Source organism: Lacerta agilis, chromosome 7, assembly GCF_009819535.1.
Source record: "Lacerta agilis isolate rLacAgi1 chromosome 7, rLacAgi1.pri, whole genome shotgun sequence".
Classification (NCBI taxonomy): Eukaryota; Metazoa; Chordata; class Lepidosauria; order Squamata; family Lacertidae; genus Lacerta; species Lacerta agilis.
This window is the reverse complement of record NC_046318.1, coordinates 46,468,657-46,486,138: the sequence shown is the minus strand read 5'-3', so window position 1 is coordinate 46,486,138 and position 17,482 is coordinate 46,468,657. Positions and strand designations below refer to the sequence as shown.

Sequence of the window (17,482 nt, the reverse complement as noted above, 5' to 3'; positions counted from 1 at the left end):
ATATGCCTTGATTCTCAAGAATCCTTTTTCAATCTTAATTCTGTAACAAGATGTTGGTGAGTATATTCATGTTCTGCTTGAGGTATTCTGGTTTCATTGACAAAATATTTTATTAGACCTTTGAAGTTGTACTTCTTATGCATAAAACAGAAGATCCACTGTGTATTCCATAACTAGAATCACCAAATATCTGTATTTTAAGGACAAAATGTTCCTTTGAAGAACATGTTGGTGGTTTGAGAGAAGGCTTAGATCCCATATATACATGTGGGAGAAATAATGCTTTGAAGTGGATGGTGCTGTTTGGACACAAGCACATTTACATATAGAACTGAAAAAGAAATGCTTAGTATTACTTGTAGAAATTTGCTGATGATTTTATACATTCAAGCAAATGAGGTAACACATGCCGTATAGGCTTCACTATTAAAACCAGCGTCTGATGTGCAGCACATGAACCAAGGGGTGCCCTATATGTAATTATTTTATTGCAACCCAAGGTCAGTTGTATCTATGTATTTTCCCTTATGCCTTTGGAAATAAGAAAATGTTTTATAGAAGTTTCCCTGGCTGCCATTTGAGAGACTTTTATATAAAAAAATTATTACACCCCAATCTCAAGTATTTTTACTAGGAAGTAATTACCACTGCCAAATGAATAGATCTAGAAGCTCAGACTGACCCTACAACATCAGGCAAAATTGATTCTTTTTAGGGGGAGCAGGAAATTCCCTGAAACAAATACCCAGTTTACAGCATTTTTATAATTTTGTATGTGTGCCATTCTATTTAGATTGAGAGACCTTTTGTCAAATTGGCTATAACTGTTTGTTTCATCTGTGTTACTTTTGGCATATTATTTAATGATCCTGTGATGCAAATAGATGTCTTTGGATGAATCAAAGTACCAGCTTTTTATAGTATTATTTGGGTTTTTTTAAAAATAATAATAATTAAAAATACTGTTTAGTGGACTCAGCATGAAACGATATCATTTGAAGGATGCAACACATCATTTACTGTGCGGCCACTATAATGTAATACCAGAAAATAAAACGCTGTAAAATCGTGATCAGCCACCAGAGTCATATGTTCTTTGAGACTGGATTCCAGTGTCAGTCTACAATGCTCAAGGCTGATATTTGTGATGGGCATTGACAGTAAGAAGCTGGAGGGTGCCATGAAGATGCTCAAATCTACTATAGTACATACAAACCTGGGAGCACATCGAAGATATAAGACTGAAATCTTATTGGCTATCTTCATTTTAAATGAAAGTAATGAACAAAAAGTAGAGAATACAACTGTTTGTTTCCCTATATGCACAACATTTCAACAGATGCTGTAAAATTGATAGATTTTTTTATGGGGGAATACATGGACTTTCACTCTCTGAAACATCTGCTCCAATTTAAAAAAAACCACAAAAATATTTCAAAGTTATAGAATAAAATTGAAATACAAAAAAACTCATATGTCCTGTTTAAATTTAAAGCAGAAATAAAAGGGTAGCTACTAATACTACTACTGCATCAGATTTCTTACCTGCCCTTCACCATGAGTCCTCACCATATTGCAATATAGTGCAATATTTGTATTTAAAATATAGAATTATTTTGCACACAATCCAGCCCAAGGTGGATTAAGCTTCAGTTTAAATGAGTATGTTAACTACATGCTTACCTCAAAGGGCCTTAAGAGTATTTAATTTGGACTGGTTCTTATCCCACATATGGTATTTATGAAACCAATTTCCTCTATTTACAGTATAAACTGTCCCAAACTTTGATAAGCAGTGGTGATTGTACCCTTCCAACAGCTCCAGCTTGTTACAAATTGGGTTTTCTATAATTACTATTTAAAAAAAAGATATTATTTCTACATCATGTTTCAATAGTTAAGTGTAATTTTGATTATTGATTTACCATCATTTATGTCCAACCAATTATTTTAAACACTACTTAAGTTCACACACATTTCAGTGCCCTTTGGATCAGTTAATTTACATTTTAATGTGAAAACTGACTCTTTCTTGAAGCGCAAGTAGCAGATACAAGACAGTGTCATTTGTGAGGCAATGGGTCTACATTGAATATTTCACTGGGTGGCTTAGGGGTGACTGAAGATCAACTGTGCAAAATATAAGTATTGTCAAATCAAATACTGGTATAGGCCTACTGTAATTGGACGAATAAACAACAAAAAAAGAATATTTATTCTGATTTTGTATTTCTTTACTTAATTTATATCCTGTATGTTCAACATAGATTTATGTTTGCAGGCTCACTAACTGAGCAAAAATCAAAAAGTACACTTTAAATAAATAAATAAATAAATAAATAAATAAAACAATGGAGAATGTGTAGATTGTATAGATCATTTTTAGAAGTAAAAGCAGGCTAGGTAGATTATCAGTCAAGTATATCAGTCAAGTCAATAGTGGAATGATAATAAAGATGACTAGTACTAATGCACACACTTAAATTTTTTTTTTGGGGGGGGGTGTTAATTCTTCTGAAGATGGGGAAATTCACAGCCAAGTGGGTGAATAAACATTACATACTGCTTAAAAAATAAGGCTCTCATCATTGCAACCGACCAGGTAAAATACAAACAAAGAATACATGAGAATGCTTTGATATCCATTCAAGTAAAAAGGATAGCATGCTTTTCAATGCCAATATGATTGTGAAATAAGACTCAAATCAGGCATGTTCCTATAATGGGCCAAATTCAGCATTGTGCTCTTCCAGTCATTCGTCTGTTGCAAACATTCCAGCTTGCCAGATGAAAACATGCCACCTCTCCTTCCCTGGCACACCACTCTGGGAGTTCTCATGACACACAGACATCCCAAGGCAATTTTAGGGGACATATGTGGGAAGAAGAAGGGGGAAAGAAAGCCCTACAGTATTTCACAACTGGAAGTCCTGGCATAGGGCTTCTGCCGCTGGTTAGGTGAATCCTGCCCAATGCTTCTATATCACTTACGAGTGTTCACTTCACATTCATTATCTAGTTGTAATGCTTACAACAAAGCTGAAAGGTAAGTCAGTAGTTGTGCCACCCATAATTCATAAGGTGGCTGGCTGCGGCTAAGAGAGAATAGCTTACCAAAGGCCACCTGGTGAGTTCATGGCAGAGGTGAAATTTTAACCAGGGGCTCCTAAATTCGTAGCTCAGTCTCATATCCACTATATTACACCAGATCTTGTCTGTCTTGGGAATATACTGGTGTTTCTTCAAAATGCATCCTTCAGAGTAAGGATGGCTAAACCTCTTTTGGCCCCAAGGCCATATGCAGCTACCTCAGCACTGTGTCTACTTGAATTCCATGCTTTCCCGGCAGCTGCCAAAATCAGTGAGGTGGTGGGAAAATAGGAAACTTTGTTGAGTAGGGCTGGAAGGCCGCCCAAACAGGGTTAACCACCCCGGCTTAAGAATACCCACGTAAAATATTGGTGGAAGGATGTAGTTGAGGATCAGTGGCTGAACTGCGGCTTTAGTCTCTAACTAGTTTTCATTTTTCATCTTGATAACCTCCATTTCCACTTTCTGTTGAAACAAAATACATTTCAATGAACCAACTCTCCAGTCTATGTGCTGCTTGTAAGCACTGTTGTTGACCTGGCGATGATCCTAGTAATCCTTATTATTCTCTTTCTCTTTCTCCCTTTCTCTTTCTCTCTCTCTCTCTCTCCTTCATAGTCACGGCCTATTCCCTCACACCTTACTTCAGCAGTAGCAGAGAGTATCCTGGCTTCAGCCTGTGAAAGCGAAAGCAGAAATGCTGCGAAAAGAATGCGCTTGGATCGACAGCAGGTATGGGCGTGGGGAGTGAAAGACTCATGATCCATAGCCAGGACTCAGTGGACTGAGCAAGCAATAATCACAGACTTTGTAAAATGTGTTGTGTGGAGAGATAAGAGGTTCTCCATAGCGGCTGCAGAGAGAGCAGGAAGTGGTAGCAAGGCAGATGGGCTTCAAAATGTTTGTTTTCTGGCATGCACAGCTGTCAGTTTAATTGTGAATGCCAACGTATAGCATGGCTGAAGAACATGCTGTGAGCTCTTCTTTATATCAGATCTGCCTCCAGCCTTCACACTGATCGTAGTTTATATAAAAAGGTAGAATAAATAAATAAAAATATTATATGAACTGTTAATGAAGATAAATTTGTGTTCATTTTATAATGTTCATCTTTTGATGTTTATAAATACCAGTTTTTAACTGTTTTCATCAATAATTTTAATGTTTTGTTTTATATTTTTGTAATCCTCTTAGAGGTTTTCTTACAAACAGGTATATAATTTCTGTTAATTATATAAAATAATCATAAACTTACATAGTGGACAACTATAATATAGCAATAATAATGTACAGCATTATTAAGAATAAAACTCTCAAATATGCATTTGTATTTTTGCAATTGTAGCAATCCAATAATTCTGAAGAGAACAGTTCCAGGATATTTTCAGCTATATCTTAAACCCCTTTCCCCTCAAAATTACATAATTCATAATGAGTTGAATCCAGTCTTGTGATTGATGGAGTTCTGTTCATGTCCAAAAGCATGGGGGACTATTTTTTTCCAGTTCCCTCTGTTCTGGAGGAATATGGCCTTCTTGAGTAACATAAGAAGATCGAAGATGCGAGCCGAGAGAAAGCCTCCTGGCCCGCGCCCCTGTTTAAAAGGATCCTGACCATGCCCCCAGCCCGCTGATTGGCTGGCTGACCGATGACGTGGCCAGGATCCCCCGGGCAACGGGGACAATGTCCCCGCCCCCGGAAGGGAGTGAGTGAGTGGCCACGTGGTCCACCGCAACTCCTCCACACAGGTAAGTGGAGCGGATTTAACACATTTATAACACTTTCCTGCAAATAAATGCCATTTAAAGCAGTGGGACTTACTTCCAGGTAGACATGCATAGGATTGTGCTATTAAACACTTCAGCATCCCAGACATAAACCAATTGCAAATTCATAATATAAGGCCAATAAATGTACCTGCAATGCTATCAAAATATTTTAGAGTGTGATGTTCTGCTCTTTTATTATGCATTAATTGTTTAATCATTTGTTGCACTTCTAAAATGTCTTTCACTCCAACAAATCCCAGAGCAGTTTTTTATTTTGTTTTGACTATGGCAGACCAACACGGCTACCCACCTGTAACTACTTCTAGCTTGATAGAAAATGAGAAGACAAAACCACTGCAGGGGTCAGCAACCTTTTTCAGCCATGGTCTGGACTATATTTTGGGGGGGGGGTGAACGAATTCCTATGCCCCACAAATAACCCATGCGAGATGCATTTTAAATAAAAGGACACATTCTACACATGTAAAAACCATGCTGACTCCCAGACCATCTGCGGGCCAGATTGAGAAGGCGATTGGGCCACATCCAGCCCACGGGCCTTGGGTTGTCTACCCCTGCACTAGACCTCCAAACCTATGAGTACAAGTGGGCTAATTGCATGATATAAAGTTTGCACTGCAACCAGAACAAGTGTGATTTTGCTTGGAAAACTATTCCATCTATTCACTTAGGGTATGTAGCAAACTCAATTTATGTTGGCTCCTCAAAAAAAAAAAAAAAAGAGGGGAGGGATGGGGCAGATTTTACATGGGTCAAAATATACTGAGTTATTCAGTTTAACTGCCTCATGATACTGTGGGGTTAATGCATTTTTATTCTGGGAGCAGATAATGATCTCAGAACACTTAGTGTTAATGGGGTTTAATGAACCAAAACAAGAGCCAAACAGCATCTAGTCCCTGTTTAGAAATAAAAATTTCCATCACTACTGATCACATCAACTCTATAACCTTATTGAAATTGAAAGGAATTCTTGGGCACTATGATATGCCAAAACACTATTCCGTAATTTGAGCTTTCAAGTTTATTGCTCATAAAATTTAAACTAGGTCAAGCCCAGAAGAATTAAAACTAATGAAAAACACAAGATTATCTCAAGATATTTTTACTAGTTTATGTGCAAAAAATGACCCCGTCCAATGAGACTGGGAACACTAAACAGAATACACCCAATCCTGTCCCAGTCATACACAGCTAGTAACATGCAATAATTGATTGAACTGTAAGAGGATATGCATTCCCACCTACATGAAAAATGCATCCTTCCAGTTCAATTCTTGCACCAGATGTTCTTTCTTTAGAATTCCTAAATACAGTGTCTCTTTTTTGACTTTCGAAAACAATACACCACACTTCCTCTAATGATACTGAGTGGGGAGTCTATTCTGGAATCTAAAATAGAATCTAAAAGATTTCATTCAGCTGTTAATAGAACAGATTCAAAATTAAACTATGTAATAAATCACTTTAGATCTTTTAGAGCAGGTTATACTGTTACTGATGCAATTAGCTTAGGATGGTGTATGCACTCACTGTGGCCAGAGAATTGATGGAAGACCTCTTAAATGTTACCACATATCCTTCCTGCCACATATTCAAGGGTATCAAAAATTAGGGTGAGTGATCTTTGATAAGGTTAGGTTTAGGCAGGAAGTTGGACTTGATGGTGCATTTTGTCTATTCCACGTTTCTATGACTCCCTGTGGTTTAGTGGTGGTTTCTTAAGTGCAGGAGATCATAATGACAGCCCCATAGCCATATGTGCAAGGAAAGTTCATAGCCATGCTCCCAATGGAAGTCCAGAAATACATGCAGGTGTGTTGATCCACACATGCACATGCACACAAACACAAACACATGCAAGTGCATAATTTATTATGATCAGCTGACAGTCAGAATGGCGAACCTACAAAGGATGGTATAGTTGTAAGCATATTGGAATTTTGCTATGGAGATATAGATTCGCATCCCTGTGTATTAAAAATATCAAACTGTAAATTCAAAAAAAGCCGCAGGTCACACCTGAAAATCAGTGTAGCTGTTATGCCATTAGGAGCTGTTCTCTTGTGTGGTGTTATGCTGTTTTCATGAGGAAATAGTTCCTTTTAACAAAGTAAAAAATATGCATACAGTATATATATGAAGAGAAATTTGAATGGTGGCAATGATAGTTGATATGTGTTGCCTGCATAGTCTTAGTTCAGGAAGCAGAAACAGATGGCATCAGCCTTCCCCTTACAGGTAACCCAAATCTCAATAAAAAAGAATGCTTATGTAAGTTGCATTGTTTGCAGGTTACTATAAAATATGAAAAAGGGAGCATATTACAGTGGTACCTCGGGTTGAGAACTTAATTCGTTCTGGAGGTCTGTTCTTAACCTGAAACTGTTCTTAATGTGAAGCACCACTTTAGCTAATGGGGCCTCTTGCTGCTGCTCCGCCGCCAGAGCACAATTTCTGTTCTTATCCTGAAGCAAAGTTCTTAACCTGAAGCGTTATTTCTGGGTTAGCGGAGTATGTAACCTGAAGCGAATGTAACCTGAGGTACCACTGTATTACTACTATATAATTTAGCACATGCAGTGATCTCAGAGTTGCCAAAAACAATACTTCAGCAACCAAATATCTAGGTAAACAGGAATGCTTTCTAAATCCTCCTGAAAGCTAATAATGATAGAGACAGGTGCACCTCACTAGGGAGGGCATTCTACAACTAGGGAGACACCACCGAGAAGGCCCTGTCACAGGTCAGTGCCAACCAGGCAGCCCCCCAGTTAGTAGCACCACCAACAAGGTTACCTGCCAATGGAATGCAACTGTAATGCAACAATATCAGACTATAACCCACCATAGAAAACAATACCGATGGCATTATTGTTTACCAAAAGCTTGTCAGAAGCCTTTACACCACCTTCAAAAAACCATCAGAGGTTGGTTACTTACCTCCTTAGGGAAGAGAAAATATAGGGTGGTTGCTGAAAGAGCCCTTTTTTAAAGTATTTTTTGTTAAAGATTTTCTTGATTTACAAAGGTAGTGCAATGTCTCCCTCGTATTTTTTCCATGTAACATCCAAAACTGTCTCAGACATGTCACAGACAGTATGGCCTGCTAACAAGTCCAACTGGTGAGTGGGTTTATACAGGAAGATACACTCCTTAAGAAGTCTTAAAGTGCAAAGCTTTCAAGACATGGTGGATTATATTCACTCCAGCTTTATGTTTATGACATATGGAACCATGAGGTCCATCTCTATGGGCATTAGAAAGAGCCTTTCCACATTCAATGAACATGTGGGAGAGGGAGCAGGAGAATGTAGAGAATTGCCCTTAGTGAGATGGGAACTCTTGCCCTTTGTCAGGCACAGAAAACATATAGCTGAATGTGGGGGGCAAGGAGGTGTGATCCAGCCCACATAGTCCCTTCACAAATTCACTGAACCCTCATAGCAGGTTGGTGTGTCACAGGGCATGAGAGCCAGATCATTTCAAGTTCCTTACAAACCCATGATTCTATGATGACTTTCCTACCGTTATTTTCTACCACTTCTTAGCACCCATGGGGATGAACTCTCTAGCTGCCAAAGCAATTTTTGCTTATCCAAAGAATCTCAATTGATTCTTCCTACAAAAAATAAGATAATATATATATTTTCTTTGCCTCCCACTTATATCTGCATTTACAACTCAGTTTCCCATGATACAGGACGTGGGTGGTGCTGTGGTCTAAACCACTGAGCCTAGGGTTTGCCGATCAGAAGGTCGGTGGTTTGAGTCCCCGCGACGGGGTGAGCTCCCATTGCTCGGTCCCTGCTCCTGCCCACCTAGCAGTTCGAAAGCACCTCAGAGTGCAAGTAAATAAATAGGTACCACTCCAGCGGGAAGGTAAACGGCGTGCGCTGCTCTGGTTTACCAGAAGCAGCTTAGTCATGCTGGCCACATAACCCAGAAGCTGTACGCCAGCTCCCTCAGCCAGTAAAGCGAGATGAGCGCCACAACCCCAGAGTTGTCCGCAACTGGACCTAACAGTCAGGGGTCCCTTTACCCATTACCTTTTTTCCGATGACACAAAACATAGAGCAGAAGTGGGGAACTGGATTGGTGGGCTGAATTCTGACCTCCCCAGAATTGTTCCTACAGGGCAATTTGATGGTGTGTGTGTGTGTTGAATCTACCCCATGTCAGCCACCTGACATCACCAGGTGAAGCATTTCCCTTTGCCTATGTGGTTTTGAAATCAGTTTGCACGGACAAATGCACAGTGCTTTGCAGGCACCAATAATCAGCTGATTGGTGATGCCTGCAAACCTTCCTTTGCCCGTTCAGTTCGAAATCAAACCACATGGGCAAAGGTACAGGACTTTGCAAGTGTCACTGGTCAATGTCTGCAAAGCCCACTTTCAACATAGAGCCATATCATATGACTCATCAGGTACAGGGCAGGCAGGTGGGGCTTATGGAAAACAGCCTTGCAGGCCAAATTAGGAATCCTGCTGGGTTCAATCAGGCCCACAAGCCAGAGATTCTCCACTGTTGCTTTTTAGAGCAAAGATTGTGGGTATTGACAGGCTGAATAGAGCTGACTATACTGTTAGCTACACCTGTAAATGACAATTTCTGCTACAAGACATGTATAACCTGCCAGAGTTCTCATGTTTTCTTTCCGACAGATAAAAGTGTCAATTAAAAAACTTGTATGTACTTGTTTCACATTTTCTTTAACCTGTTTTCAAAGTAGTGCAAGGAAAGTCTATTGAATAACAATATAATGTCTTCTTCATTCAAGGAGAAAAATGCAGCACTGATTTGACACTGTCCACTGAACCATTGTTCTTGCAGGATGAGACTACTCCAGCTGACAAACCATATAAACAGGAACCAACCCAGGTCACTTACTCAACCTCAGCTGTTTCCAGCACACAGGAGGTGTTGTACATAAATGGAAATGGGACCTACAGTTACCATAGTTACAGAGGGTTAGGAGGAGGTTTGCTAAATCTCAGCGATGCTTCTACCAGCGGTGAGTTTTATTATTATTTTTTACCAGATTTCTGCATTTATATTTGCATGCATGAATCTTGCTCCCCCCCCCCAAAAAAAAAAATCCTGGCAGCGTTTAAGATGAAAAAATTGCATGTTTTTGTTACAGACTATCAATTATCCAATATATTCCATATCTGTGGACTTAAGTACTCCTGTGCTAATACAGTCTTAATGGGCCCCTAATTACTTCAGGTGATTTTAACCAGCCATTCCTTCTCTGAGAGAAAAAAAAACCCTATCTCTATATAATACAGGATGGAAAGTACTAGCTTAAAGATATTGGATATATTTAGAGTAAGCATGCACATAAAAGAATGCACACATCGAATTGAAAAGGAATAAGCATTGCTCCCAAAAGATGTTTTGATTCTTTTGGAACTCATGGAGCAGGGAGTTCCACTTACGGGGAACAACCACCTTAAAGGCCTTGTTTGTATGCTTTCATTAATGCTTCACACACAGAGAGCATCATGAAGACATAGGCCTGATTGGCACAGGATCAAATATAAGTGATTATAAGTGGTGGTGGTGGCTACTTGCATTATAGCCCACCTTTTTCTCCAAGGAGCTCAGTGTAACATACATGGTTCTTCTTCTCCTCATTCAGTCCCCACAACAACCCTATGAAATAGGTTAGGCTGAGAGTTACTTGCCTGAGGTCAGCCAGTGAGCTTCATAGCTGAATGGGGATTTGAACCCTGGTCTCCCAGGCGCTAGTCTGATAGTTGAAGCAGCAACGTATTAGAATGACTGCTGCATTTCATCCTGATTCTCGTACATGTTTATTCAGAAGTGAGCAGTTAGTTTATTGGAACTTCCTTCCCATCAATTATGCTTAGCACTGCAGTCCTAATGGAGAAAGACAAATGTATTAGACCATTGTTTCAACTGGTAAAAACAACTATAACACTAAGGCAACACTTATTAATAAAATTTCATCTCTAAGGATTACAAATGAGTGGCAGTGTAATTTGATATGGATACTGTAACTGTTAGTATTTTTAAACTATAGGTAATTACGCTGATTTCAAAATAAAATAAAAGCTCAGTTTAAAAATCATTTTTGCAGCTTTACTGACTATAATAGATATTCTTATTTCCATTAATTGAGAAACTGATTCAAAAGAAAACACAAAGTATACATACTATGCAAATTTTAATGAAAAGCAGCTCAGGACACTGTGGTTTTTAAGTGGAGGCGTGGTAGGAACTGCTTAACCCAACCCCTGCTGAGAAGAGGAAGAAACGTGCCAGTTTTTATTATGGTTCTTCCTAGCCTGGCCAGTCCTGCAAAGATATTGACAGCAATGCAGTGAGTGGAATCTTCCAGTATTATTCTCCATAGACACAGTGAAAGGTGGTGGTTGTGATTCCCAAAGCATCCTGAAAGCATCTGACAGGAGGTGAACCCAAACACCTGCTTGTCTAACATTTTCAGCTGAAAGTAGAACACATAAGTAACATGCATCTTTTTCAATAACAAGGAGGCGCCTTCATCTCCCAAACTGTATCACAGCCATTTAAAAAACAAACAAAACAAGTATCTACTTAGGCTTCTGCAAGGGGCTTCCAGATGCAAAACCTTTTAATATTCTTCCCTTTCCAAGCCGAGTCCCTGCTCACAGACTGTTTCGGAAAGACTTCTCCATTTCAGAAACAATATTCCGTGCAACAAATAGGGGTCTGCTTCCCCCCCTTGTTTTAAAGAAAGGTGTAAATGGACCCTAGTTTATGAATCCATTTTCATGGTTCTTTGGATCCTGGCCACAGTTAATTCCCAGAACCAAAAAGTTATTTCACATCTTATCACAGTGTCTAGACATCCTTGCACTTTTTAGAATTATCTATTGCTGTTATAAATTATTGTCTATAATATTAATGATCAACTTAAAGGTAATGGTTGGATTTACCAGGGCCTATTGTCTCCAACAGACTATTAAGTATCAAACTGGGTGTCCCATTCTAGGAGCTGAGGTGGGTTATTGCAGAAATAATTCACATATGGCTTTGCTACTCATAAGCCATCAGTGCTTTGATCAGTGAAATAAGCTGCCGTATCATATATCTGACCTGCATTTTAGAATTCTAAGTAATTGATGCTGCCAATGAGTAATTTATGAGGCAATAACTACCTCATGTTAAATCTTGCAAGTCATTTGTCCAGCAGTGTATTTAATGTCAGATTTACTCAGCAGCTAATATGATAAATGAACGTCTAGCTCTTGGAGGAGATTCGCAGTGCTTGTAGCATTTTGAATGATTTAGTTAAAACAAGAACTACTTAGCTTCCAAAAATATGTGATGTCTATGCAACTTAAATGAATCCATAAACCATAGTCAGTTACAAGTTACAAAATAAATGACTGTCTGAGTCACCTCACTGATGGCTAGAGAAATGATATCCAGTGAGCATTGGAAATGATGTGACAGGGAAGATTTTTTAACATCAGGTTTAATTTGCTGCTCTAGAAGAAACTGTACTTCTGTACACATGAGAGAGCAAGCAGTGCTGACTCACAAAAAATGTGCAACAAACACTGGCAGCTGGTGACTTTTGGAGCTGATAGAGCTACAGATTTTTTACCCCATGCTGCCAGCTACAACAAAGTTCTCTGTCTGCACACCCATACACATTTACCAAATAGCAAGGGAAAATAAATTCAAGTGCCACTGAGAGCCATGCAAGTGTCATTATTGACTTAAACAATCTCCAGACCAGCGACCACACACACACACACCAAGAAGGTAAGGCAGAGACAAATTACTATGAGTTGTATCCAATGCTGTCTGTGCGTGCACCCTCAAAATTTGCACTGAAGGGTAGGAAGACTCCCTAGAACAGATTTTGCAGGTGCCCCATATTTCTACTATTGTGTCAAAACTCACATTTGAGAGGGGAATATTTTTTAAATAAAAAACAATAAATGCAAACCATGCAAAAATAAAAACTGCTTTACATTCTCAAAACACAAATCACAGGCAGCTATACTAGAAGCCACGTGGGGCTACTTTGTAAGACTCCAGGAAACTGTGCATTCCCTGAGGTGGCCCAGAAATTTATTGCTTGATGAAACTGGGGACCCTGTATCAATCCTCTGGATGCTATCTATTTAACATTGCCTTTGTTATTATGATGGTGCACATCATATCCCACTGTGCCTATGGAAAGCTCTAAATAGTTTACATAGGGTTTCCAGGCATTCTTCTATATAGGCACACTGGTCAGGCTGAGACCCCATTGCCTTTATAAATGTGGCATCATACGCCCTCTGGCTCAGAATACAGTGGGTGAGTGTGGGCTAAGGGTGAAGGGGAGCAAATGTCTGTCTATACACTGCCATTTACTTTGGTGCTATGTAAACAGAGCAGTGGCAATGATGTAGAGTGCATTACTTAAGTTTGTTCTTGGGTATGACAATACCCCCTCCAGACAAGAACCTCCCCCCCCCACACACACATGCATGTTTGATTTATTGCCATCTATTTATGGTTTAAACATTGAGACTTCTGGAACTAGAAAACCATTTTGTACACAACCACATTAGCACCATCACTTTGAAAACAGAATTGTAACGGTAAGGTTGGGTATTCATGTAAACGCTAAATAAAGTAATATATGAACTAATGAAACAAGTCACCAATTGCCATTTACAGAGGAGTAGCCATGCTAGTCCACTGCGGCAAAATGAGCAAATTCTTGATGCACCTTTAAGACTACAGTGTACCTTGGGTTACAAACACCTCAGGTTACAAACACTTCGGGTTACAGACTCCGCTAACCCGGAAGTCGTACCTCAGGTTAAGAACTTTACCTCAGGATGAGAACAGAAATCATGCGCTGGTGGCGCAGCGGCAGCAGGAGGCCCCATTAGCTAAAGTGGTACCTCAGGTTAAGGACAGTTTCAGGTTAAGAACAGACCTATAGAACGAATTAAGTTCGTAACCAGAGGTACCACTGTAACAAATTTATTATGAAATAAGTTAGCATAATAAATGTGCCAATCAAGCAGTCACTAATTTTAACCTTCAGTCCTTTGTCAAATTGTCTCTTAGTACGCATGTACACAACTGCACCATTTGTCTCTTTTTTGCTTGTACATTTGGTCTCTTATTGAGATGTGTCTGGCAAGTAGCAAGTCATGATTAGGATCGCCTGATGTTTCACCAGCTTCCATTTGTCAATTGCAGGTCCAACTGATCTCAGTATGAAAAGACAGTTAGCAACCACTTCTGGATCTTCCAGCAGTAGCAGTTCCAGACCTCAGCTGAGTCCAACTGAAATCAATGCAGTACGGCAACTGGTTGCGGGATACCGAGAATCAGCTGCATTTTTATTGCGTTCTGCAGATGAACTGGAAAACCTTATTTTGCAGCAGAACTGAGACATCAGCATCCTGCTGACCTAGTTTTATCACAGAATTTCCACTAATGACATTTTGATCTCCCAGAGCAGATCTTTCAATTACTGCACAGTCTTGTTGACGAGTTGATTACCATAATGCCACATTGTTCTTGGTGTTCTTGGTGTGTTGGGGTTCTTCAAGTGAACTTGGACCTCTGATATCTCTGAGGTATTTTTAATATATCCAGCCTATTGCTTTATGTTTGTTTGTTTTTGTGTATCAGCATCAACAGCAAAAAGTGGCTAAAATGCTAAACTCGTTCCAACACGGATGGAAGTAGAAGAAGCTGGGGGTCCAAAATTGGTCCAAAATCCAAGTGCAATATTAGTGGAATGTGCTATTGACTCAGTGGACTCAAAGCTGCATTATATGGCAAAATGTTGCCAAATGCCCTGTTGTTAACAGGATGCAATTGCAATGAAAAGGATCTTGTATTTTAAAGAAAATGTAATTTTTATAGGAAAAAAAACAAGACAAAAATGTTGCTTCTCATTCTAAATTGATCATTTTTACTTTGGTAAATTTTTCACTGATTTTTCAAATAATGTTTTGAGGAGTTATTGTTAAGTCCTCTTCTCTGAAATCTCTGTCCCCCTCTCCAATCCACATCTGTTCTACAGCAAGTACCTTTTCGTGCTGGGCAGCCCATTCCCTGGTGGATCCCAATATAAATATCTCTGGAATGACTTCCCAAGGAAGTAGACAGTTCCTGAACTTAAACCATTTTTGCCTCCATTTCATAATGAGTTGCAGCTTTATTAGCAATTAATAAAGATGTGAGGGTTGTTTTTAAAAAAAGACATATCATTTTTAAAAATTTCTTTTTTTAAAAGTGGTTTCCTACAAGCTAGCTCACTTAACTCCAGGATTGCTGCTGCTGCTGTCTTGTACAAGTCCTTCTAGTAGTGAGTGGATGTGGATGATTGAATGTGAAGAGGTTGCAAGTGACAATCGGAAAATTTGCACTCTTGTGTGTATTTATTTCTTTATTTCTTTTTAAATGAATACATAACTGAAAAGGGCCATTGACACTTCTGATGTGATTTTATAATGTTAACACTGAACTAAAAACTGTACAAAAATTGTAAAGGATGCAGCTGCCACTTAAGCAAAGTCCCCTTCTCCTGATTTCCCCCAACCCCTAATTTCTTATTTTATGATGTCAAATACACATCAATTGTGTTTTTGTTGTGAGCTAAGGAAAGCTTATTTTTATGTATTTAGAGAAAAGTATTTCAGTTCTTGCTTATTGTAATATCTGTTCTGATGTTTAGCTTTTGTTAAATAACAAGTTTCTTGTGCATTCCTGAATTTGCCTTATTTTGTGTACAATTTTTTATGTAATTTGGTTTTTGACAATGAGTTTAAGGCATCAGTGATATTTTCTATCTACTTGTTACATATAGTTTTTCAAGTAATGACTGTGATTGTGACAAAGTAATGTGCACTTTTTCTTGTAACTGTGGACATTGCTATGCTTTTTTCCCTTTAGTGTTTCTAGAATTACTGTTGCTTACAGTTATGTTTTAAAAAAAAAAACTTTTGTGATACTGTTGGTGAATATCAATGTGAAAAAGCCTATGGAAATGAGTGTTTTGGAGATATCTAAACACACAAATCTTTCTTTTAAGTTGTGGACTTTGAGTTCACAAATTTAAATGAATTTTTTTTTAAAAAAAAGAGGGCTGGGAAAAATTCCTCTGTTTTTGTTTGGATAAATAAACAAACATCTGTGTTTCAATACAGGCCTGTGCAACAATGTTTTAGCATACTGAAAGGCTGAACACTGCTCTCTTTTAAAACAGGAAACTGCAATTTAAAATCCAATTTAGATGAGAAGTTGGAGGAAATCGCTAAAGAAATATGTGTCTGAGTGGGTAAAGTGGTTAGTTAAGTACTATTTAGAGGCATGTTCGGCATAAATCTTGCAGCCAGTCTTGCCTACATTTTAGCTGAGGTCAAGACCACTCAATCTGGCTATTTTGAGTTCCCCTTCTATGTGCCAAGAGCGTGGTGTAAAGAGCTTTGCTGCAATATGCATTTATAACACACTCCAAGCATCCTGGTCCCTGCTGGCTGTTCCCTTACCACATTAGGAATACTGCAATATTTTGGCGATTCACAGTAAGCCAAAACTTTCCTGAGCTTTGTCTACAAACATGTTGTTGTTTTTTAGTCATTTAGTCGTGTCCGATTCTTCGTGACCCCATGAACCAGAGCACGCCAGGCACTCCTGTCTTCCACTGCCTCCCACAGTTTGGTGAGACTCATGTTGTCTACAAACATACAGCAACACAATTCTCTCCAGACCCCTGTGACAGTGACCACTTGCAAACACAAGACCCTGAGGGAGAGTGGATTGGTGAGTACATTTGGTGAGCAGAGGAAGGCCTCTGCCAATCGTGAGCAGAACAATTATCATAAATCAGATAGGTAAACTAACTTATCAAAAAGCACACTGCCACTGGTAGCCGCATCACAAATGATAAATCCGCATTCTTTGGCCTCCTTATGGAAAATATATTGTCCCCTATTCTACATTTGCAGCAGTCAAGTTACATTCTGTGACTCAGCCACATAACCAAGTATAGAAAATCAGTAGGAAGCAATTCTATGCTTTGGGGTGAGCCACCCCCTGCAGAAGTAGCTACACACACCAGAGACATATGAGCATAAGGCTCAATGAGAACCTCTTCTGTCTCAAGCTTGCCTTCTGCCATGTATGCACTAACCATTATTTGCAACAAGAAGTCCACTTCCTCCTCCAGGTGACTGGCCTGCAAAGTGCTTATGCCTCTAAGCTATCAGTTATAGAAAAGAGTGTGCTATGGAGGGAGGACAAGTGCTGTTGTGCTCAGGTTCTACTTGCCAGCTTCCCATAGGTATCTGACTAGACACTGAGAGAAAAGGATGCTGGCCAAGATGAACCTTTGGCTTCCTCCACTAGGGCTCTTCTAACAAGAGGCAAAGGTGGTGGTGGTGGGGAAATACTGAGGCCAATGCAGATCTTCCCCTGTGTGTACAGCTTAAAGGTAAAGGGACCCCTGACCATTAGGTCCAGTGGTAGACGACTCAGGTTGCAGTGCTCATCTCGCATTACTGGCAAAGGGAACCGGCATACAGCTTCTGGGTCATGTGGAAAGCATGACTAAGCCGCTT

The 17,482-nt window shown here is 39.3% G+C and overlaps 1 protein-coding gene across 3 annotated transcripts in view; it reads left to right on the top strand.

The window, feature by feature from the left end:
* The window catches only part of NOL4 (nucleolar protein 4), a 124,501-nt gene extending 108,508 nt beyond the window's left edge, over positions 1-15,993 (top strand). For all 3 annotated transcript variants that reach the window (XM_033155128.1, XM_033155127.1, XM_033155129.1), the window contains 3 exons: positions 3,709-3,822; positions 9,717-9,897; positions 14,109-15,993. In XM_033155128.1, the coding sequence (XP_033011019.1) occupies positions 3,709-3,822; positions 9,717-9,897; positions 14,109-14,302 (489 nt within the window). In that variant the 3' untranslated portion in view covers positions 14,303-15,993. The remainder of the gene's footprint in view (positions 1-3,708; positions 3,823-9,716; positions 9,898-14,108) is intronic.
* Positions 15,994-17,482: the final 1,489 nt, after the last annotated feature.